This window comes from Malaclemys terrapin, chromosome 7 (genome assembly GCF_027887155.1).
Source record: "Malaclemys terrapin pileata isolate rMalTer1 chromosome 7, rMalTer1.hap1, whole genome shotgun sequence".
Lineage (NCBI taxonomy): Eukaryota > Metazoa > Chordata > Testudines > Emydidae > Malaclemys > Malaclemys terrapin.
The window spans coordinates 33,493,217-33,517,955 of record NC_071511.1 but is presented as its reverse complement, the minus strand read 5'-3'; the positions used below and the strand labels follow the sequence as shown (position 1 = coordinate 33,517,955).

The 24,739-nt window shown below is 52.6% G+C and overlaps 1 protein-coding gene and 1 long non-coding RNA gene across 3 annotated transcripts; one reads left to right on the top strand and one right to left on the bottom strand.

Moving 5' to 3' along the window:
• Positions 1-775: 775 nt before the first annotated feature.
• Positions 776-9,154, bottom strand: RCE1 (Ras converting CAAX endopeptidase 1). The gene is made up of 8 exons (XM_054035151.1): positions 8,818-9,154; positions 6,529-6,631; positions 5,890-5,973; positions 4,053-4,131; positions 3,326-3,493; positions 2,603-2,674; positions 1,518-1,580; positions 776-1,093 (listed from the first exon to the last, which is right to left on the bottom strand). Exons 1-8 carry the CDS (start codon positions 9,009-9,011, stop codon positions 864-866), a joined length of 993 nt encoding a protein of 330 aa, XP_053891126.1. The 5' UTR covers positions 9,012-9,154; the 3' UTR covers positions 776-863.
• LOC128840766 (uncharacterized) lies at positions 8,096-16,947 on the top strand. 2 transcript variants are annotated; one of them, XR_008445708.1, is made up of 3 exons: positions 8,096-8,136; positions 15,633-15,752; positions 16,612-16,947. It is a non-coding gene; the product is annotated as an uncharacterized LOC128840766 (long non-coding RNA). The 2 variants fall into 2 exon arrangements; XR_008445707.1 differs by lacking the exon at positions 8,096-8,136 and having other exon boundaries at positions 14,978-15,752.
• The last annotated feature ends 7,792 nt before the right edge of the window (positions 16,948-24,739 follow it).

The window sequence follows — 24,739 nt, the reverse complement described above, 5'->3', positions numbered from 1 at the left end:
GGCAATGAGACAACAGAGTCCAAGCTACGACCTTTCCGTCTGCACGCTAGTTCCGGAGCTGTGTTAACAATGGGCCGGTGTAGACTTTTGGAAGCCCCCCCCTAAGGTGGTGGGCAGAGTTATGAAAACCTGCGTGCTGAGGTTGCTCCTAAGTGAGGGTTTACTGGAAAACTCGTAAGAATGGCCCTCTGGGGTCAGAGCAATGGTTGCTCTAGTCCAGACTTCCCTTTAAACCTGCTGCCTATTAATGTTATTTGCACCCCCCCCTCAGGTCCTATATGCATAGTTGGGATATGTTGAGAGATCCCTTTGTAGCTCATGAAAAGGACTGGTCCCGGTACAGACCCACCCCTGGGGGCACCACTATTTACCTCTCTCCATTCCCCACACTGACCATATATGCCTATCTTTTAAACCAGTTACTGATCCAGGACAGGACCCCCCTCCCCCATATTCCATGACACTTTACCGCGCTTAGAAAGGCTTTCTGAACATTTAAGTGCTCTGGATCCTTTTTGTTCGCCTGCTTGTTGATTGGCTCTTCCCCACAGATTCTGTTCACCTGGGTCTGACAATTGTGTTCTTTCCTAGAAGTCAGGCTTCCCAAGCTCTAATTGCCAGGATCACCTCTAGAGGCCTTTTTAAAAATTGGTGTCACATTAGCTATCCTCCAGTCATTCGGTACAGAAACTGATTTAAATGATGTTACCCACTGGGAGGGGGAAAGGGCCTGCTGTAGCAGCCCTCAAAATCAGTAATAGAAAGACAAGTTAGCACGCCTTCCAAAGTACTTTAATAATAAAAAAATATATATCTTGCTCTTGGGGGAGGGGGTGTCGGGTCTGAAACCCGTGCCCCAGGTGTCAGGAGCACACAGAGAAGCCAGAGCTGGTTGCAGACAGAGAGCAAATAGGGACGTCTCCAAAGAAAGCTGGATCAGTCATGGGGTGCAGGAGCAGGAGGAAGAGCACCATGCCCAGCACATAGAAGATGACAACAGTGAGGCGCTGGGGATGCTCCAGGGCAGCACAGATGGCAGGGAAGCCAATGTAGTTGCAGAAGGAGTGGCACAACACGGGGCCAATCAGGTGTCCTGGATGGGAGAAGAGAACTTTTTTTTTTTTTTTTAAACCCACAGTGTGCCACAACCATGCATTCATAAGCCTAGAGATGAGCTGAAGCAGCCCTGTGACTCCGCTTTGGGGGGACTGGAGCCAGTGTTCTAATTTTTTACATCCATATGTGGAATGAATTTTGTTATATGGAGGTGATGTGTGACACAAGGGGGGGTGGGAGTCTGGGTGCAGGCTGCCCTGTGGGAGAGACAAACCCCTGGAGCCCAACTGGTTATAAGGGAGGAATACGGCATAAACAGGGGAAGGGACTCTTTCCAAGACAGGCATCTGGTCTTATCTCACTAGAGCCCCTGTGGTAGAGGGTAGAGAAATGGCTGGTGGTTCCATGCTAGGCTGGGGAGGGAACTCTGCCTGCACAGGAAGGCAACCTGCAGCACTGACCTGTCCTAATGAAGATGAACGCTGTGTAGGCCCCGAAGACAGCTGTATATGAGAACTGGAAAGCTGCAGGAGAGAGCAGAATCTTTGAGAGAGCCACAGAAACTCCCTTATACAGCATCACCACTGATCACTTCTGGCAAAAAACTGTGCGCGCTTAAAACAGGGTTGCCACATCTTCCCCCACCACCAGGGATCCAGAGAGAGGCCAAACTAACTAAAGTTATGTTAATTAAACTCACTTTATAGATTACAATTTACATTTAGTGAACAAAAGAATTCTGATTTAGAAAATACAATGGACTAGAACATAAACTCCACCCTTCATACTGTTTTGAGTTCCAGCTTCAATAAAGATACGTATTCCTTGATATGTTGGCTTCCTGATTGATTGAACAATTAACCCTCTTCTGCCAAAGTCTCTGTTCCTGTCACTTCACCTTGTCTAAAGGATGTTTAGTAGCTCTATTTCCTTCATTGGTCTTCCCTGAACTTTTCCTCTTTTCTAGGTATTATCCCTTTAGTGGCTATTTCAGCTCTGTTACTAGCTCCCCTTTGACAATGGAACTCAATCACCGGGGTTGTATCCACTGGCTCCCCACTTACTGCATCCCTTCTTTTCTGGTGCTTGTTGCTGCTCACCACTGGTAGCTTCCCTCCAGACTTCACCTGCTGTTCTGGAGGGAAGCTGCTGTTCACCCCCACAACTCGCTCCAAACTCTTCCCAGCCAACTTGCGCTGCTCTCATTGTGCTTTTGACCCAACAGCCTCCAATACAGTGGGACAATACATATTCCTCTCCCCAGAGATGGCTGCATCTCCACACCTGTGGTACAGGCACACATCATTGGTGGCAGACGGGGACTCTCCTCAGTTAAGAGCCAGAGTCCGGCGAAGGGGAGCTCCAGGGCTGGCTAGATGTGTGTGATTGCTCTAGGTAGGGGTCTGACCATAATTACCTCTGCCCCGGTAATGAGGAGGAAATGCTAGCAGGTTCACACGCAACCAGCTGCACCCAGAGCAGGTTAAGGTAGTGCTGGTCTAGGGGTCCTTAGTTCAGGACCATCATCCTGGCAACCATTTCCTACCTGCCGACAGGAAGATGCTGGCCACGCTGCCCTGACGGAACCGTAGCTGCTCAATAACGTGGTGGAAGTGAGCTGAAAGAGGGAAATGTCCATCAATGCCTGTGGCCAGCCCGGCACCCCCTCCCTAGCCTCCACTGGCAGGAGCTGATCTGAGGAGAACCCTGCTTGGACCAGGCTGCACCAACCCCACTTCCACCTGCTCCCCGTCTCTGTGAGCATGCTGGCCCCTAATGGGCACCAGGCAGGGGGCTGTGCATAGAGCTGAGAGTTCTAATCCATGCTCCTGCGCCCAAGGTAGACACCCCTAGCTCAGAAGGGCTTGCTTTGTGCTCAGTGAGACTGGGGAGAGGAGCGGAGACGCTGAATTCGGCCTTCCCCCCACTGTATGGGAGGAGGTAGGTACTGGTTCCTTTGCCAAGCTGCTCTGGGGGGGTGGGATCAGTGCAAACCCCTCAGCCCCACTGGGTACAGGAAGAGGAAGGGAGACAGACAGAGAGGAGGGGTGGGGAAAAGTGACGTGGGAAGGAGCAATGCTGGGCCTAAGTCCCATGCCCCCTGACTTTGCCCCCACCACTCCCAGCAACCTGGGGGCGGGGGATGGAAGCTGTGCTCAGAACCATACCATTGACCCTGCTTGGATGCTTTGCAGTGGCTGGGGAGGGAGCTCTGTCAGACACCATGGGACAGCTCGGTCAGGGGGCCTGAGCAGTGCTGGGTACTCACCAACCCCGAAGAAGAGCGGGCAGGTGAAGATGGCTGGCCCCAAGCCGGTACAAGGGATGAGCATAGGCAGCATACAGGCCCGGAATACCAGCTCCTCTGTCAGGGGTGCGATCACCTGGTTGCGGAGCCAGCGCATGTCACTCAGGCACAGCGCCCAGAAGCGGGGGTCTGCAGGGAGAAGGAAGGTAGCATTATGTGTCTGGCGCTGCTGGAGGTCTCTGGGATGTCCTGTGGAGGCCTGGCAGAGAGCTCGCCTCCCCAGTGCTGCTTGGGCATCTCATCTCAATAGATCTGAGCAAAAAGACAGACCAGGCCGAGGATGCCCCCTCCCATGACTCTGGGACCTCCTCCTTTGTCCCTGTGCACTCCCACTAGCTCTGAGCAGCTCCCAGGAGACAGAGCTCTGCCGACCTATGCCCCCTAGTGCCCTTAGCTCACCACCAATACTCCCTGCAGCTTGCTGTTACAGGCAGCCTGGTCTAGAGACACGGAGCTGAGCCAGGACTCCTGGGGTCTAATCCTGGCTCTGCCAATGGCCTCAGGTGAGTCCCTTCCCCTCTCCATGCCCCAGTTTCCCCTCCCACCATTTGTCTAGCTAGACTGTGAGCTCCTCAGGGCAGGGACTGTCTCTCACTGTGTCTGCGCAGCACCCGGCACACAGCATGAGAGGAGACGATTTTGGTCTGTGTTCCTACATGCTACCATCATCTAAATAGCAAGGCCTTACCAAACATGACCTTCAGTCCATCAACCCAGTCCCAGGGACAGTCCATCGAGAGCTGAATGAGGGGACCAAGAAACAGGACCTGGCACAGAAAAGGAGGTGCTGAGTGAGCGTCCCCTTTGGCATTCAGGTTTACCCCAGCTGTCAGTCCTGTCCCCCTACAGAGACAGCAGCCATTGTTCAAACGTCACACAAAGGATCTGGGTGCCTGGTTCCCTGGCATTTTAATGGGTATCTAAAGCCCCTGGGCAGTTTGGAAATCTCTGCTCAGCACCTCTAGAGATGGCATCTGGCCATTAAGCCCTGTCTGCTCAGTGAGTCACAGTCCTTCCAACTGATCTCAGAGGGGCAGCTCTGCTATGCCCAGTTTGCTAGCAAGGTCAGGACAAAGCAGCCTGCACCACATCCCCACCATGGAGGAGTCCAGGCCCTGCAGCAAGGGCAGCAGCACAGGGCAGACCACTGAGCCTGGCATCTCTGTGTTTGCTGGTATGCTACAGCAAGCAGGGCTGGGGAGAAGGCGGTTTGACAGACAAACCAATGGCCCCCAAGAGAAAGCAGGCACCTGCTCCCAGCAAAGCCTCTATCAGGGGCCTGGCAGGTTGGTGCAGGGCAGGGCCGGCTTTAGGAAGTGCGGGGCCCAATTCGAACATTTTCGGTGGGGCCCCAGCAGGGATGACTAACAAAAAAAAAAAAAAAAAAACGTAAAAAAAAAAGCCTTTCATTTCTTCCATGTATTATTTACTTTCCATAACTATATAAATAATAATTTTATATATTTTGCACATTGCGTCATATATGCTGTTGATTGGTTAATGAGCTCCGTTTCCAGGCTGGCTGGAGGCAGGGCAGGGGCTGACTGCAGGTAGGGTCTGGATGCAGGCAGGGCAAGGGGTGCGAGACTGGCTGGAGACAGGGGTGTGTGGGGCAGGCTGGCTGGCTTCAGGCAGGATCGCAGGGGTATGTGGCAGGGGTTGGCAGGGCTGGAGACAGAGGAGTGCGGGACTGGCTGGCTTCAGGCAGGGGTGTGTGGCAGGGGTTGGCTGGAGACTGGGCAGGGAGTGCGGGGCTGGCTGCAGGCAGGGCAGGGGGTGCGGGGCTGGTGCGGGGAGGGGCGTGCGTGGGGCTGGCTGGCTTCGGATAGGGCCGCAGGGGGTGCGGCAGGAGTTGGCTGGAGACAGGGCAGAGGGTGCGGCAAGGGTTGGCTGTAGGCAGGGCAGGCGGGGCTTGTGCAGGCAGGACAGGCAGGGGGTGTGGGGCTGGAGGCAGAGCAGGGGGTGCAGCAGGGGCTGGCTGGAGACAGGGCCTGGCTGCAGGCAGGGCAGGGGGTGCAGGGCTGGCTGCAGGCAGGGCAGGGGGTGCAGCAGAGGCAGATAGAGCCCCAGCCCTTTAAATAGCCCCCGAGCCCCCGCTATCCCAGGGCTCTGGGGTCTACTTAAAGGGCCCGGGGCTCCCCTGCTTCTACTGCCCCGGCCCTTTAAATAGTCGAGGGAGCCCTGGGGAAGTGGCGGGGCTCCAGCGGCTATTTAAAGGGCCGGGGCGGTAGAGGCAGCAGGAGCCCTGGACTTTTTAAATAGCCCCCAGAGCCTCGCAGCCCTACCCCAGGGCTCCAGCAGTGGGGCTCTGGTGGCAATTTAAAGGGCCTGGGGCTCCAGCCCCTGCTGGGAGCCCCAGGCCCTTTAAATTGCCCCCTGGAGAAGCCAGGCCATGCCGGTTCGCCGTACCGGGGCTTGGGCGCGGAGCCCTCTTAGGCGCGGGGCCCAATTCAGGGGAATTGGTTGAATTGGCCTAAAGCCGGCCCTGGTGCAGGGCAGCCCTAGGGCATTAGCCCTACACATACCATGGTGAGCAACAAGGGCAGTAGAGTCGCTGGCACGATTCCCTCCAGTCGGAAGCCCAGCAGAACTAGCAGGGATATACCTGGCTGAGCAAAACACAAGACACATGTGGATCAGGACCATGCAGGCCATTACCCCCTGGCCCAGCCTTGCAGCCAGCTCCCACACTCCATTGACTAGTGCACAGAGCTCAGAGACCTTGGGCTAGTCCCTTCTCCTCTCAGTGCCTTTGTTTCCCCTCCAACCCTGTGTCTGTTTAGACTGTGAGTTCTTCTTCGGCATGGCCTGTCTCTCATTGTGTGCCTGTGCAGCACCTATCACCATGGGGCCCTGATTTCAGCTGGGGGCTTTGTGCAGTCCCCAGCATGACAGGGGCTCCTGATCTTGATCAGGGTGTGCAAGCACCCATGTAATACAATACTCAGAGCCAGAGGGTGAGGCAGTGGCTGGCACAGCACTAACTAAAAGGATTTTCCCTGATGGGATTAGCCAGGAAGGAGGGGTGATGTGAAGGACCAGGCTAGCTGCAAGGGAGTCCCAGCTTGCTACATGAGTCACATGACTACTCTCCAGGTAGGCAGCCCAACTTGCAGAGGGTGAGGGAGGGGAGGGAGTCGATAGAGACCAGGTGACAATCTTACCTTAATGCCTGTCAGTTCCTTCCAGAGCCAGACGAAGAGTGGTGAGAGGCCAGAGACGATCAGAACGCTGGTGAATCGCCGCTTGATCACAGCCGGGTGGTCTCTGCAAATGGAGACAAACCTTCAGGATGCAGAGGAATGGAGGCTGCTCTGTCGTACGGCCTAGGGGGCTAGGTCCTCAGGACTCCTGGGTTCTATTCCTGGCTCTGCCACGAACCCACCGTGTGACCTTGGGCTATGTTTTTCTCTCTGTGTGTCTTGATGTAAGCCAGGGGTGTTGAGCTCATTTGGGGGAGGGAGCCGAGTCCCACTGTTAATGACAATTTCATGTTGGGGGCAGAATTCCCCCACCCCATCCCCCTCTGGCCTTTATTTCTCTTCCTTCCCCACCCGCCTTTCCTGATTTCCCTCCTCCTTCCCCATCTTTGTGGCTCTTCACATCTAATGATTTTCCTGCCAATTTCCACAACCTCTCCTATTGCATCTGCTTATTGGCCATGCAACAGTTAACACTAAAAGAACAGGAGTACTTGTGGCACCTTAGAGACTAACAAATTTATATGCATCCGAAGAAGTGGGCTGTAGCCCACGAAAGCTTATGCTCTAATAAATTTGTTAGTCTCTAAGGTGCCACAAGTACTCCTGTTCTTTTTGCGGATACAGACTAACACGGCTGCTACTCTGAAACAGTTAACACTGGCATTTGTCTCCCATAGAGGACTGAGGCCTTCATACCTCCTCCAGCCATCATTTCAGCCTTTCTGCAGACTCAGGAAGGCAACACTACGTCAGTTCCCATTATTATTATTATATGAATTGTGTAGCCATGGACCAGAACTCCATTGCACCCAGCACTGCACAAACTTGGAGAAAAGAGACAGCCCCTCTGCCCCAAAGCGTTTCCATTCTAAGGCACTGGACAGTTTCTCCTAGCCAGAAGCAATTGCCTAGCTACTGTAGAGGCTCAGTGTGGGCCATCACTATTGTCCTTTCTGGCTTCAGAATCAATGAATCTACGAAGCACAAGGGCTAGAATGGTTCTTTAAAAAAAAAAAAAAAAAAAGTAATATCCAAGATTCTGCACAATCTGAACATGTCCTATGGGCAACGCAGATACTACAGGGGGCCAGATCTGGGTAAGGGGCTGTCTCTGTCACTCACCTGAGAGGTACTGAGGGGGGTGTCACTCACCGGAGTAGGGGGCTCGGGAGGCTGGTACTGGGAGAGGGAAGTCACTCACCAGGGGGGTTGGCAGGTGGCTCGGGGGCAGGGCGGTACTGGGGGCGGGGTGTCACTCACTGGGGCAGGTAGCTGGAGGGGTGGTGGATCAGTATCAGGAGAGGGGGTCGGGGCAGGTGGCTCGAGGGGGGGGGGGTCGGTACCGGGAGAGGGGGTCACTCACTGGGGCAGTACTGGGGGTTGGGTCACTCACCGTGGCAGATGGCTCGGGGGGGGGGGGCCAGGGCGGTATGGGGGGAGGGGTGTGTGTCACTCACTGGGGAAGGTAACTGGGGGGGGGGGCAGCACCAGGGGGGTTGTCACTCACTGAGGCAGGTGGCTCAAGAGGTTCGGGGCAGTACTAGGAGGGGGAGTCACTCACCGGGGCAGGTGGGTCGGAACGGGGGGGGGGGGGGGGGGAGTCACTCGCCGGGGCAGGTGGGTCAGTCCCGGGGGGTGTCACTCACTGGGGCAGGTGAGTCGGTCCTGGGCGGGGTCACTCACTGGGGCAGGTGAGTCGGTCCCGGGGGGCTGGGTCGGTCCCGGGGGGGGGTCACTCACCGGGGCAGGTGGGTCGGTCCCGGGGCAGGTGGGTCGGTCCCGGGGGGGGGTCACGCACCGGGGCAGGTGGGTCGGTCCCGGGGGGGGTGTCACGCACCGGGGCAGGTGGGTCGGTCCCGGGGGGGGGTGTCACGCACCGGGGCAGGTGGGTCAGTCCCGGAGGGGGGGTCACTCACCGGGGCAGGTGGGTCGGTCCAGGGGGGCTGGGTCGGTCCCGGGGGGGGGTCACTCACCGGGGCAGGTGGGTCGGTCCCGGGGGGGGTGTCACGCACCGGGGCAGGTGGGTCGGTCCCGGGGGGGGGTGTCACGCACCGGGGCAGGTGGGTCGGTCCCGGGGGGGGGTGTCACGCACCGGGGCAGGTGGGTCGGTCCCGGGGGGGGGTGTCACGCACCGGGGCAGGTGGGTCGGTCCCGGGGGGGGGGGTAACGCACCGGGGCAGGTGGGTCGGTCCCGGGGGGGGGTGTCACGCACCGGGGCAGGAGGGTCGGTCCCGGGGGGGGGTCACTCACCGGGGCAGGTGGCTGTTCCACACGTAGAGGCTGCCCACGTAGGCGCAGGCCAGGCTGAGGCAGGCGAGCAGCGCGGCCCAGCAGAGCGCGGGGGAGCCGGGGCCCAGCGCCAGCCCGGCAGCGGTGACCCAGGGGGAGTTGATTGAGCCCGGCGCCTCCGGCCCGCCCGGGGCCGCATCCGCTGCAGCCGACATCGCCCGGCCGGCCCGGCCCGCCCCCCGTGACGGGGAGAGGCGGGAGCGAGGGAGGGACCGGGACGGGCCGAGACACCCCCATAGCGCCCGCGGCCTGGGCACCGCGCCCCGTGGCGGGAGAGCCGGGCCCTCCCCAGCGCCCCGGGGATCTGCCCTCCCACCCCGCTCCAGCAGCCCACCCGCCTGGTCCCCCCTCCCCCGTCTCCACTCCCCCCCTCCAGCCTCCCCGCTCTCTCCCCAGTCACCCCCCTCCCCCCACTACTCCCCCAGCCTGCCTCGTCACCCTCGCTCTTCCCCCAGTACTCCTGGTCCCCCCCACTTCCTCCCCAGCACTCACCAGTCACCCCCCTCCCCCGGCTACTCCCTGGTCTCCCCCTTCCCCACTACTCCCCCAGCCCGCCCCGGTCACTCCTCTTCCTCACTACTCCCCCAGCCCACCCCGCCACCCTCACTCTTCCTCCAGTACTCCTGGTCCCCCCGCACTTCCTCCCCAGAACTCACCAGTCACCCCCCATTTCCCCCCCTAGTCACTCTCCTCCCCCTGCTACTCCCTAACCCTCCCTGGTCCGCCCCTCTTCCCCACTACTCCCCCAGCCCACCCCACCCCACCCCAGTCATCCTTGCTCTTCCCCCAGTACTCCTGGTCTCCCCCCACTACTCCTCCTCCCCAGTCACTCCCATTACCCCCCCAGGACTCACCAGTCACCCCCATTACCCCCCCACAGCACTCACCAGTCACTCCCCCCTTTTCTCCCAACACTTCTTGGTCATCCCCCCTCCCCTCCCCTCATTCCCTAGTCTGTCTCTCTCACTCACACTCACACACACACTCCCCATTGCAAGTTCCCAGCACTCTCTGATCATTCTCTTCCCTTACAACCCTTCAGCTCTCCCTGGTCACCCCTATCCCCATCCCACAGCACCCTCGATCACTCCCCTAGGCTGTTTCCCCCACAGCATTCTCCACTAATGTTGGGAATCATTAAGAAAGGGATAGATAACACTGCTCTACAGCCAAAATGCTTCTGAAATAAATGTAGTCAAACTTTACTAATTCTGGGTCACTGAGAACGAAAATGATGCTTAAAATTGTTGATTGGCTCTAGTTTTCAAGATATGCTATTGGATCAGGATATACGACCCTTGACTTGGGAATGGCGGAGGATAAGTGATAAGGGGAAGGGATCTCAATTTAAACCAGAAATGACTAAAATACATCTTTGACTGGATCTATGAATAAATCTATGACTGGGTTTGGACAGTACTTGCTTTTTAGGCAAAACAATGAATGATGCAATCTGAAGCTGGTATTGCGTCATACATGATATGAATTGCATCATGTTATTCCTAGAAGTCATGGATGATGCAATCGTAACCAAGCTTACATCACTCTGCTGAACAATTGCCCTATATCAGCTCTAGAAATCATACAGTGTCGTGCTCCCTTATTTGTCAGTGTTTGATTTTGCAAAGGGACACATTTCTGTTTAGCCAAAGTGAGCAGAGATGCCTCGTACTTGTGTGAACAGTGCAGATAACTTTTGCTATGTTTGGGGTGAAGTGACTTTTGCATCACAAAAGCGCAGTATAACCACTATGGTTAAGAAAGCCTATCACCTTTATTTTGGCTGCAAAATTAGAGATCAGGACAAGAGGTGGGCCCCACACATATGCTGCAACACTTGTGCAACAAATCTTTGCAAGTGGTTGAACAGGAAAAGGAAATCTATGCCTTTTGCAGTGCCAATGATTTGGAGAGAGCCAACAGATCATACCAGCAATTGTTACTTCTGCATGGTGCCTCCAGTTGGGAAAGGTGTGTCAAAGAAGAAAAAGTGGACTGTGCATTATCCAAACATTCCATCAGTTATACGCTCAGTACCCCACGGAGAAGCACTGCCGGTTCCTGATGCACCAGAATCATTCTCACTTGAGTCAGATGAGGAAAAGGAAGAGGATGAAACTTCTGGTCCTGAACCATCAATGTCACAGGACCCACATTTTCTCCCATCCTCCTCCTCTGAACCACACCTCATAACACAAGGTGAACTGAATGACCTTGCCAGGGATTTGGACTACCCAAGAGTAAGGCAGAGCTGTTGGGCTCCAGACTACAGCGGTGGAATCTCCTGGCAGGTGATGTTAGGGTTTCCATGTTCCGTGACCGTCAAAAGGATCTTGTCCCATTCTTCTTCATGGAAGGTGATCTTGTAGCCTGCAACAACATCGATGGTGTGATGGCAGCCCTCAACATCGTTCACGATCCAAATGAGTGGAGACTGTTCATTGATTCATCGAAGACGAGTATTAAAGCTGTTTTACTGCATAATGGCAATGTTTTGCCATCAATTCCAGTTGGTCATGCAGTCCATATGAAGGAAACCTATAACAACATGAAACAACTTTTGAGGTGCATAAACTATGACCAACATCAGTGGCAGCTTTGTGGCGATTTGAAGGTTGTTGCTCTCTTGCTTGGTCTGCAGACTGGATACACAAAGTACTGCTGTTTTCTCTGCGAATGGGATAGTCGTGCAAGAGATTCCCACTACATCAAGAAAGATTGGCCACTCCGACAGTCATTGGAGCCTGGGAGGAAAAGTGTTCAGCATCCACCACTTGTTGAATCAAGGAAGATTTTGTTACCACCCTTACACATCAAGCTGGGTCTGATGAAGAACTTTGTCAAGGCCATAAGCAGCTTTCAAGTACCTCCATGAAAAATTTCCAAGGTTAAGTGAAGCTAAGATAAAGGAAGGTGTCTTTGTTGGTCCTCAGATTCGTGAACTTCTTTGAGATGATGCATTTGACCACGCACTGCGTGGCAAGGAAAAGACGGCATGGAAAGCCTTCCAGTTAGTGGCAATAAATTTTCTCGGAAACAACAAGGCAGACAACTACAGGTTGTTGGTGGAAAACCTCCTCAAGGCATACAAAAGCCTTGGTTGCAACATGTCACTAAAGATACATTTTTTGCACTCTCATCTAGATTTTTTTCCACCGAACTGCGGAGCAGTGAGCGACGAGCATGGCGAGCGATTTCACCAGGACATTGCAACAATGGAGAAACGCTATCAGGGCAAATGGAGCCCATCAATGCTTGCAGACTATTGCTGGAAAGTGACAAGAGATGCTCCATTTAATGAATACAAGAGACAAGCCAAGAAGCGCCGAGTAGACACTGAATAGGACTAAACTATGTACATAATAGTTTTTTGCCTTTTGTTTCATAATAAATTTTATTTATGTAACCCTTTTGCTGATTTTTAAAGTGTTAAATAAACAGGACAGGTGAAATATTATCATGTAAAGCAACCATAAACACATGAAAAGACCTAGGTTTACAATTTATGATTAAAACTCTACTATCTACACAATATACATAGACATAAAATGTAAAAACTTAAATATCTTAGAAACAGTAGCCTATCAGTTGTTTTAATTGTCATATTTGAATTCAGCACATCAAAATACATAATAAATAGCACATTTTATCTCTGAAGCAGATGACTTCTCAAAAATTGTAGACCAGTGTACTAAGACAGAAAAAAGACAGTTACCTTTTCCGTAACTGGTGTTCTTCAAGATGTGTTGCTCATGTCCATTCCACAATAGGTGTGTGTGCTCGCCATGTGCATCGGTGCCGGAAGTTTTTCCCCTAGCAGTACCCGTAGGGGAGCGCCCTTAGCGGCCCCTGCAGTGGTGCCTCCATGGCGCGGTATAAGGGGCGCTGCACACTCCCCCACCCTCAGTTCCTTCTTGCCAGACAACTCCAACGGAGGGGAAGGAGGGCGGGATGTGGAATGGACATGAGCAACACATCTCAAAGAACACCAGTTATGGAAAAGGTAACTGTCTTTTCTTCTTCGAGTGATTGCTCATGTGCATTCCACAATAGGTGATTCCAAGCTATATCTGTTGGAGGTGGGTAGGAGTTCACAGACTTTCGGGATGGACTACCGCCCTGCCGAACCCAGCATCCTCTCTGGTTTGGGAGACAATCGCATAATGCGAGGTGAAGTGTGAATGGAAGACCACGTGGCAGTCCTACAAATGTCCTGAATGGGAACATGGGCTAAAAAGGCAGCTGACAAGGCTTGCGCCCTAATCGAGTGTGCCCTTACAATTGGCGGCGGGGGAATCCCCGCCAGGTCGTAACAGGTACGAATACACAAAGTGATCCAGTTGGAGAGCTGCTGAATGGAGATCAGCCGACCTCTCATGCGCTCGGCCGAGGTGATGAACATCTGCGACGACTTCCTGAACAGCTTTGTCCGTTCCAGGTAAAAGGCCAGAGCCCATCTCAAATCCAGCATGTGGAGAAGGCGCTCCTTACTGGACGCATGGGGCTTGGGACAGAGCACCGGCAGGAAGATGTCCTGACCCATGTGGTAGGTGGAGACCACCTTGGGGAGCAATGAACGATGTAGTCGGAATTGGACCTTATCCTTATGGAACACCGTGTACGGGGGTTTGGAGGTCAGGGCTCTGAGACCTGTCTAGCTGACGTGATCACCACCAGGAAGGCCACCTTCCGCGAGAGGTGCGAACAGGAGGATGTAGCTAGCAGCTCAAATTGGAGACCCATCAACCGGGCCAGCACCAAGTTCAGGTCCCACTGCCGGACTGGGGGCCTAATGTACGGGAAGAGATGATCCAATCCCTTGAGGAATCAGCCTGTCATAGCATGGGAGAAGACCGTGTGGCCCTGCACCGGCGGGTGGAAGGCCGATATAGCCGATAAGTGCACTTTGATGGACGAGGGCACTAGGCCCGGGCTCTAAGGTGAAGGAGGTAGTCTAAAATGAGTTGGATCGAAGCAGCCACAGGTGAAATGCCCCAATCGGCTACTCACTGGGAAAACCGAGACCACTTCACCAGGTAGGCCTGAGGCGTGGAGGGCCGTCTGCTTTCCAGGAGGACGTGCTGAACCCAGGGCCGGCTCTAGGCACCAGCAAAACAAGCTGGTGCTTGGGGCGGCACATTGTTAGGGGCGGCATAGCCGGCGCCAGAATGCCGCCCCTAAAAATGTGCCCCGGTCGCCCTAGCTCACCTCCGCTGCTGCCGCTCACGCGCCATGGCACGCAAAACAGCTGATTCGCGCGCTGCTGCTCCCTCTCCCTCCCAGGCTCTCAAACCTCCCAGGCTCTCAAACCTGGGAGGGAGGGGGAGATCCTGAGCGGCCGCAGCGCACGAAACAGCTGATTCGCGCGCCGCTGCTCACCCTCCCTCCTAGGTTTGAGAGCCTGGGAGGGAGGGGGAGACTCCGAGTGGCCACGGTGTGCGCTCCACTTCTCCCCCTCCCTCCTAGGCTTGAGAGCCTGGGGGGAGGAGGCAGGGCTGGGGATTTGGGGAAGGGGCGGAGCTGAGGCGGGGCAAGAAAAAAACGGGGGGTGGACAAAATTGTTTCTGCTTGGGGCGGCAAAAATCCTAGAGCCGGCCCTGGCTGAACCCCTTCTGAGCACGTCCTTTCCTCCCAGCCTAACCATTGAGCAGCCATGCCATGAGGTGGAGAGCCGCTAGGTTGGGGCAGAGGAGGCAGCCCTGGTCCTGGGAGAGCAGGTCCAGGTGGGATGGCAACAGCCATGGCGGGGCGACCGCCAGGCTTGTGAGGGTCCTGTACCAATGTTGCCTGGGCCATGCCAGGGCAATCAGGAGGACCTGTCCGTTTTTATCTTCTCCAAGACCTTGCCGATCAACGGGATCGGGGAAGGCATAGAGAAGCTGGCCCGACCAGGACAGGAGGAAGGCATCGGAGATGGTGCCCACGCCCAACCCTGCCCCCCCCCTCCCCCGGAGCAGAAACGGGGACACTAGCAGTTCAGCTGAGTCACGAACAGGTCCACCTGGGGAGTTCCCCACTCTTGGAAAATCCTGTGCACCACCTCTGGGTGTAGTGACTCGTGCTAAGAGGAGAAGTCTCAGCTCAGGTGTCCGCCCATGAGTTCCGGGCGCCCGGTAAGTGATAGGCTTGTAGGCAAATGTTGTGGGCTATACAGAAGTCCCACAGCCTGAGGGTTTCCTGGCAGAGGAGCAGGCCACGCCTTGCCTATTGATGTAAAACATTGAGGCTGTGTTGTCCGTGAGAACCCTGACCACTCTGCCCTCCAGGTGCGAGCGGAAGGCCACGCATGCTAGCCGGACTGCCTGGAGCTCCTTGACGTTTATATGCACAGACCTTGGGTCTGAATATTCCCCAAATGGGCCCCCAACCCCAGGTCCAACCCGTTGGACACTAGCTCCACTGATGGGGGCCTGCCCCTGAATGGGACCCCGTGGAGGATGTTACCCGGGGAGGACCACCACTGTAGGGAGGTGAGCCCCAGTTCTGGCACAGTTCTCCTATCTCTGGACTGGGAGAACACCGAGGCCAACCAGTGCTGGAGGGGCCTCATCCTGAGTCTGGTGTGGCGAACCACGTATGTGCACGCTGACATGTGACCCAGGAGCTGGAGGCATGCTCTGGCTGTGGTTACGGGGAACCTTGTGACCGTGTCAATGAGCCCTTTTAGGGTCTCGAATCTGTCTGGTGGCCCTGGCTGACATCGGGTCCAGGACTGCCCCGATAAACTCCATGCGCTGCATCGGGACTAACGTGGACTTGGTGTCATTTACCAACAGGCCCAGGGTGGCACATGTGGACAGGAGGAGCGCCATGTGATCCCGCACCTGTGACCTGGAGCTGCCCTTGACCAGCCAGTCGTCAAGATAGGGGAAGAGCTGAACCCCACGACGTCTGAGGTAGGCCACCACCACAGATATGCATTTCGTGAACGCCCTGGGAGCAGTGGACAGGCCAAACGGGAGGACCGTAAATTGGTAGTGTTCCTGCCCAACTGTGAAACGGAGGAAACGCCTGTGCCTCTTGAATATTTGTATGTGGAAGTACACTTCCTGCAGGTCGAGGGCGAAGTACCAGTCCCCGGGATCCAGGGAGGGGATGATGGAGGCCAGAGAGACCATGCGGAACTTGAGCTTTACCATGTACTGGTTCAGGCCTCGCAGGTCTAGGATGGGCCTGAGCCCCCTTTGGCTTTTAGGATAAGGAAATAGCGGGAGTAGTACCCCTTGCGTCTGAACTCCGCTGGCACCACTTCCACCGCTCCTAGGCCAAGGAGCCGCCCCACCTCCTGCTCGAGCAGGGCCTCGTGAGAGGGGTCCCCCAGGAGGGACGGGGACGGAGGGTGGTTGGGTGGGGTAGAGGTAAACTGGAGGGAGTAGCAGTGAAAGACGGTGTTGAGGACCCAACGGTCTGAGGTCAACCGCGACCACTCTGGGAGAAAAGAACACAACCGGTTGGAGAAGGGAAGCTTTATTGTGGGTGAATCCCTGGTATGAACGGGTAAATCGCCCCCAGGCAGCCCGTCAAAACTAACATTTTCCCGCCTGTTTGCCCTTGGAAGGCCCCGGCTTGGGACTGCCTCTATGGGCGTTTCTTATAGTCCCAAGACTTTTTATAAGGGGGCTCATATTTAGAGTGGGTGGCCTGGGTGGGAGCCAGCTGAAGCTTAAACTTGGTCTAGCCGGAGCTGGGACATAGAGGCCAAGTGTCTTAAGCGTTCAGGCCATGCAATTTCATGTCCGTCTGTTCTGCAAACAGAGCCTTGCTGTCAAATGAAAGGTCCTGCAGGGAGTTCTGCGCCTCGCTGGACAGCCCAGACAGCAGGAGCCATGATGCCCTCCTCATGGACACCGCGGAGGCCATGGACCACGCGGCTGTATCCGCAGCATCTGATGCTGCCTGCAGGGTCGCCCTGGCAGCCGCTGTCCCCTCCTCCACCAGAGCCTTGAACTCCTTCCTGTCACGCTCCGGGAGGGAGTCCTCAGATTTGGGCAGAGAGCCCCACAAATTGAACTCATACCACCTTAGGAGGGCTTGATGGTTTGCCACCCTTAACTGGAAACTCGAGGACGAATAAACCTTTCTCCTGAATAAGTCCAGCCTTCTTGAGTCTTTATTTTTCGGAGTAGGAGCTGGTTGGGCCTGTGGTTGACCAACTTGACTACCAGGGAGTTGGGGGCAGGGTGGGTGTACAGGTATTCATGCCCCTTGGTGGGCACAAAGTACTTCCGTTCCGTCCTCTTAGAGATGGGGGGCAAGGAAGCCGGGGTTTGACACAAGGTGTTTGAAATTTTCGCCACCCCTCCGTGGAGTGGGAGGGACACCCTGCCCGGCACTGAGGCGGATAGGTTGTTGAAGAGGGAGTCTGAGGGTTCCTCAGCTTGAAGGTTGAGGCTCGATGCCACCCTTTTCAACAGTTCAACCTGAGTCAGAGGCCTGGAGGCCGACGGGGATCGAAAACTGCCCAATGTGGGTCTAGTCTCTTCTCCAGTCTTGCTCCAGTGTCTCGGTTGAGAAGACCTCTTCTTGGCATGACCCGCGAATGGGGAGCGGTGCCAACTGGTGGAAGGCACCAAAGGTCGCCGTGCACTGACACTGCGATACTTGGTGCCGACTCAGAGCGGCGCACCGGAATTGGGGTCAATGCCGACTCCATCAGAATGACTTGGAGCTGAATGTCCCTCTCTTCCTTGGTCTGAGGCTTGAAGGATCTGCAATTCTTGCAATGATCGCTGAGATGGGTTTCCCCTAGACAGTGTAAACAGTCTGTGTGCAGATCACTCACTGGCATCAGCCGCCTGCAAGTATCGCACGACTTAAAGCCTGGGGCACGGGGCATGCCCCAACCCAGGCGCACTAAATTAAACTAACACTAATCTAAACTACTTTAACTACAGGTTAACAATGAACGAAAAACAGTTCAAGAGAGAAGCTGCAGCCAAGCTGGAGCAGAGCAGTTTCGATGCACCTTCACTGGCGGCAAGAAGGAACTGAGGGTGGGGAGAGCGCGCAGCGCCTCTTATACCGCGCCATGAAGGCGCCACTCCAGGGGTCGCTAGGAGCACTCCCCTATGGGTACAGCTAGGGGAAAAACTTCTGGCACCAGTGCACGTGGCAAGCACGCACACCTATTGTAGAATGCATGTGAGCAATCACTCAAGGAAGAATATCATATTGCCTCTATATAAATCCATGCATAAATGCATGCAGATGTGGTCGCCCCATCTCAAAAAAGATATATTGGAATTGAAAAAGGTTCAGAAAAGAGCAACAAAAAGGATTAGGGGTATGGAACGGCTAAAGATAAATAAGAGATTAATAAAACTGGGACTTTTCAGCTTGGAAAAGAGACGGGTAACGGGGGATATGATAGAGGTTTATAAAATCATGACTGATGTAGATAAAATAGATAAGGAACTGTTTTTTACTCCTTCTCATAACACAAGAATTAGGGGTCACCAATAGGGCTGTCAAGCAATTAAAAATTAATTGTGATTAATCACATGATTACAAAAATTAATTGTGATTAATCGCACTGTTAAACAATAATAGAATACCATTTATTTAAATATTTTTGGATATTTTCTAGATTTTCAAATATATTGATTTTAATTACAACACATAATATAGTGTACAGTGCTCACTTTATCAAGTATCAGGGGGTAGCCGTGTTAGTCTGTATCTACAAAAACAACAAGGAGTCTGATGGCACCTTAAAGACTAACAGATTTATTTGGGCATAAGCTTTCGTGGGTAAAAACCTCACTTCTTCGGATGCATAGAGTGAAAGTTACAGATGCAGGCATTATATAGTGACACATGGAGAGCAGGGAGTTACTTCGCAAGTGGAGAACCAGTGTTGACAGGGCCAATTCAATCAGGGTGGACGTAGTCCATTCCCAATAATAGATGAGGAGGTATCAATTCCAGGAGAGGAAAAGCTGCTTCTGTAATGAGCCAGCCACTCCCAGTCCCTATTCAGGCCCAGATTAATGGTGTTAAATTTGCAAATGAATTTTAGTTCTGCTGTTTCTCTTTGAAGTCTGTTTTTGAAGTTTTTTTGTTCAATTATAGTGACTTTTAAATCTGTAATAGAATGACCAGGGAGATTGAAGTGTTCACTTACTGGCTTATGTATGTTACCATTCCTGATGTCCGATTTGTGTCCATTTATTCTTTTGCGGAGGGACTGTCCGGTTTGGCCAATGTACATGGCAGAGGGGCATTGCTGGCACATGATGGCATCTATAACATTAGTGGATGTGCAAGTGAATGAGCCCTTGATGGTGTGGCTGATGTGGTTGGGTCCTCTGATGGTGTTGCCAGAGTAGATATGGGGACAGAATAGGCAACGAGGTTTGCTACAGGGATTGGTTCCTGGGTTGGTGTTTCTGTGGTGTGGTGTGTAGTTGCTGGTGAGTATTTGCTTCAGGTTGGGGGGTTGTCTGTAAGCGAGGACTGGCCTGCCTCCCAAGGTCTGTGAGAGTTAGGGATCACTTTCCAGGATAGGTTGTAGATCGTGGATAATGCGCTGGAGAGGTTTTGGCTGGGGGCTGTATGTGATGGCCAGTGGTATTCTGTTATTGTCCTTGTTGGGTCTGTCCTGTAGTAGGTGATTTCTGGGTACCCGTCTTGCTCTGTCAATCTGTTTCCTCAATTCCCCAGGTGGGTATTGTAGTTTTACGAATGCTTGATAAAGATCTTGTAGGTGTTTGTCTCTGTCTGAGGGGTTGGAGCAAATTCGGTTGTATCTTAGGGCTTGGCTGTAGATAATGGATCGTGTGATGTGTCTTGGATGGAAGCTGGAGGCATGTAGGTACGTATAGCAGTCAGTAGGTTTCCGGTATAGGGTGGTGTTTATGTGACCATCACTTATTTGCACTGTAGTGTCCAGGAAGTGGATCTCTTGTGTGGACTGGTCCAGGCTGAAGTTGATGGGGGGGTGGAAATTGTTGAAGTCCAGGTGGAATTCTTCAAGGGCCTCCTTTCCGTGGGTCCATATGATGAAGATGTCATCAATGTAACGCAAGTAGAGGAGGGGCACTAGGGGACGACAGCTGAGGAAGCGTTGTTCTAAGTCAGCCATAAAAATGTTGGCATACTGTGGGTTCATGCGGGTACCCATAGCAGTGCCACTGACTTGAAGGTATAAGTTGTCCCCAAATCTGAAGTGGTTGTGGGTGAGGACACAGTCACAAAGCTCAGCCACCAGGTGTGCTGTGGCCTCATCAGGGATACTGTTCCTGACAGCTTGTAAGTCCATCCTCATGTGGAATATTGGTGTAAAGTCCTTCTACATCCATGGTGGCCAGGATGGTGTTTTCAGGAAGAATATCAATGCATTGTAGTTTCCTCAGGAAGTCGGTGGTGTCTTGAAGATAGCTGGGAGTGCTGGTAGCGTAGGGTCTGAGGAGAGAGTCCAAATAGCCAGATAATCCTGCTGTAAGAGTGCCAATGCCTGAGATGATGGGGCATCCAGGGTTTCCGGGTTTATGGATCTTGGGTAGCAGATAGAATACCCCTGGTCGGGGTTCTGGGGGTGTGTCCATGTAGATTTGTTCCCGTACTGTAGCTGGGAATTTCTTGAGCAGATGGTGTAGTTCCTTTTGGTATTCCTCAGTGGGATCAGAGGATAGTGGCTTGTAGAATGTGGTCTTGGAGAGTTGCTTGGCAGCCTCCTGTTCATAATCCGACCTGTTCATTATGACTACAGCACCTCCTTTGTCAGCCCCTTTGATTATAATATCAGAGTTGTTTCTGAGGCTGGTGGATGGCATTGCGTTCTGTACGGCTGAGGTTATGGGACAAGTGATGTTTGTCCACAATTTCAGCCTGTGCACGTCTGCGGAACCACTCTATGTAGAGGTCCAGTGCTCACTTTATATTTATCTTTGATTGCAAGTATTTGCACTGTACAAAAAAACAAAATAAATAGTATTTTTCAATTCACCTAATACAAGTACTGTAGTGCAATCTCTTTATCATGAAAGTTTAACTTTAAAATGTAGAATTATGTACAAAAAAACTGCATTCAAAAACAAAGCAATGTAAAATTTTAGAGCCTGCAAGTCTACTCAGTCCTACCGGTACTTGTTTAGCCAATTGCGCAGACAAACAAGTTTTTTTACATTTGCAGGAGATAATGCTGCCCGTTTCTTGTTTACAATGTCACCTGAAAGTGAGAACAGGCGTTCTCATAGCACTGTTGTAGCCAGCGTTGCAAGATATTTACATGCCAGATGCACTAAAGATTCATATGTCCCTTCATGCTTCAACCACCATTCCAGGGAACATATGTTTATGCTAATGACTGGTTCTGCTTGATAACAATGCAAAGCAGTGCAGACCGACGTATGTTCATTTTCATCATCGGAGTCAGATGCCACCAGCAGACAGTTGATTTTCTTTTTTGGTGGTTCAGGTTCTGTAGTTTCCGCATCGGAGTGTTGCTCTTTTAAGACTTCTGAAAGCATGCTGCACACTTCATCTCTCTCAGAGTTTGTAAGGCACTTCAGATTCTTAAACCTTGGGTCGAGTGCTGTAACTATCTTTAGAAATCTCATATTGGTACCTTCTTTGCATTTTTTCAAATCTGCAGTGAAAGTGTTCTTAAAATGAACAACATGTGCTGGGTCATCATCTGAGACTGCTATAACGTGAATATATGGCAGAATGTGGGTAAAACAGAGCAGGGGACATACAATTCTCCCCCAAGGATGTCAGTCACAAATTTAATTAATGTATTATTTTTTTAACGAACGTCATCAGCATGGAAGCATGTTCTCTGGAATGGTGGCCAAAGCATGAAGGGCATACGAATTTTTAGCATATAGATTCATAGATTCATAGATTCTAGGACTGGAAGGGACCTCGAGAGGTCATTGAGTCCAGTCCCCTGCCCGCATGGCAGGACCAAATACTGTCTAGACCATCCCTGATAGACATTTATCTAACCTACTCTTAAATATCTCCAGAGATGGAGATTCCACAACCTCCCTAGGCAATTTATTCCAGTGTTTAACCACCACATAAATACCTTGCAATGCCAGCTACAAAAATGCCATGCAAATGCCTGTTCTCACTTTCTGGTGACATTGAAAATAAGAAAAGGGCAGCATTATCTCCTGTAAATATAAATAAACTTGTTTGTCTTAGCGATTGGCTGAACAAAAAGGACTGAGTGGACTTGTAGGCTTTGAAGTTTTACATTGTTTTGTTTTTGAGTGCAGTTATGTAACAAAAAAAAATCTACATTTGTAAGTTGCGCTTTCAGAACAGATTGTACTACAGTACTTGTATGAGGTGAATTGAAAAATACTATTTATTTTGTTTATAATTTTACAGTGCAAATATTTATAATAAAAAATAATAAACACTTTGATTTCAATTACAACACAGAATACAATATATATGAAAATGTAGAAAAACATCCAAAATATTTAATACATTTTAATTGGTATTCTATTGTTTAACAATGCGATTAAAACTGCAATTAATTTTTTTAATTGTGATTAATTTTTTTGAGTTAATTGCATGAGTTAACAGTGATTAATCGACAGCCCTAGTCACCAAATTAAATTAATAGGCAGCAGCTTTAAAACAAACAAAAGGAAGTATTTTTTCACACAATGCACAGTCAACCTGTGGAACTCCTTGCCAGAGGATGTTGTGAAGGCCAAGACTATAACAGGGTTAAAAAAAGATACATTCATGGAGCATAGGTCCATCAATGGCTATTAGCCAGGATTAGCAGGGATGGTGTCCCTAGCCTCTCTTTGCCAAAAGCTGGGAATGGGCGACAGGATGGATCACTTGATGATTACCTATTCTATTCATTCCCTCTTGGGCACCTGGCATCATAGGCGCCGACTCCATGGCTGCTCTGGGGCTGGAGCACCCACGGGGAAAAATTAGTGGGTGCTCTGCACCCACCAGGAGCCAAGCTCCCCTCTCCCCCACCCCATCTCCTCCTCCGCCTCCCCCACAAGCATGCTGCATCCCTGCTCCTCTGCCTACCTTCCAGCGCTTCTCGCCTAGCTGCCGCCAAACAGCTATTTGGCAATGTAGCAAGCTCTGGGAGGGGGGAGGAGGAGCGGGAACATGGTGCGCTCAGGGGAGGAGGCGGGGAAGAGGCAGGGCCATGGCAGGTATTGGGGAAGGAGTTGGAATAGGGGCAGGGAGGGGACTTTGGGGAAGGGGTTGGAATGGGGGCAGGGGAGGGGGCAGGACAGGGGTGAGGCTTCATGGAAGGGGTGCAGTCGGGGCGGGGCTGGAGGCAGAAGGGGGTCGAGCACCCACCGGCAGGAGCAGAAGTTGGTGCCTATGCCCGGCATTGGCCACTGTTGGAAGACAGGACACTGGGCTAGATGGACCTTTGATCTGATCCACTATGGCCGTTCTTATGTTCTCACCCTCCCTCCCCCAGGTTGACTGTGGGGATCTCTGCTTCTGTTTCCTAACTCCAGCCCTGTGAGAGTCCAAACAGCAAAAAGGGAGAGAAAATGTTCCTGTGTCCCTGCTTTATCCCCTTCTTCCAGCATTCAAGCTGCTGGGACTGGTTTTCTTGCAGTAGCACCTTCATGGGTCAGAGAGGTAAGTGTAGCAGGGTGGTTACCCACTCCAGCCCTGACAGGGTTAAGGCCAGCCCTGGGAGAGGGCTGGGGCTATAAGGAAAAGCCCAGGCTGCTTAGAAAGCAGGCACAGCTGGGGCCATGCCCCAAACAGAGCACAGCAGGTCCTTATAAAAGGCTGCTAGCTTGGAGCTAGAGTAGCTCTCTCCGGTCTTGGAGGAAGCAGGGCCTGGCTGTTGGTAGCAAAGGTACTGGGAGTAAAGTAGGGCTGGGGAAAGGGCAGGGGAGCTCCAGGATGCAGGGCCTGGTCCTAGGCCCACCCCTGAGGTACTGGGTGGTAGAGGAAGACAGCAGGTCCTACCCCCTTGCTTGTGATGAGTGGCTCTTATACTTAACTGCAGTCTGCCCCAGGAAGCGGGGGCTCATTGCTGACTGGCAGTAGCCACCGGCTGAGGCAAGGTGGGATTAGGGGGTTGTGGTCCCTGGGGAGGGGAGACCCTGAGAGTGAGGGGTTACTGCCAGGGGGCAGCACTCCAGATAATGGGGCACTGGAGTCTGGGAGGGACACAGGAGGCCAAGCTGTGGTGGATCACTGGCCTGCAGAGGGCGCTCCCTGAGAGACCAGGAGGAGGCGCCGCAGGGGTGAGTTCATATGCTTACACCAAGTCTTTGTATCATGATGTTCTACATGGCCCATTTAGTTTTGATAGTCCGTCTTGATGGTCAGTCTTTATGGGTGGTGGACCATTCCTCATGACTGGGTTCACAGGTTCAGAGCAAGCATTTTTACAATTATAAAGCAAAATTACATATCACCGTATAGCATGAGATACAGACATTAAAGGTGAAATTAATGCATATATCAACTTACAAGCATTCCATAGAGACTAAACACATTCATACAAGTTCAATACCCATCTTAACCATACTAACAGGTAAGATGGACTGATTTCCAGGAATGAATGTGTCAGTGCTTAGCTGAGGTCTAAAGTCTTGGACAAGAGCTGCCCCCTGGTTTGCCAGTGTCAGAGTGGAGTTGTGTCTGTTTGGGGTATATACTGTTCTTAACCACATCTGGAGACATCTGAGGCATAGTCTTGCATAGGAAGTAACAAACTTGGAGGCGGACATGTAGGCCAAGAGCTGAAGACAAGCTCTCACGGTAGTTTGTGAGTTCAACTGTAGGACTGAGATTCCACCTGAGAGGGTGGAAAATCTCTCGCCGTGTAGGTAGGCTTTTGCTGTTGTGGAGTCCAGAATAGCTCCTATGAAGTTTATCCTTTGTATCGGAGTTTGCATCAATTACAAAAAATCTA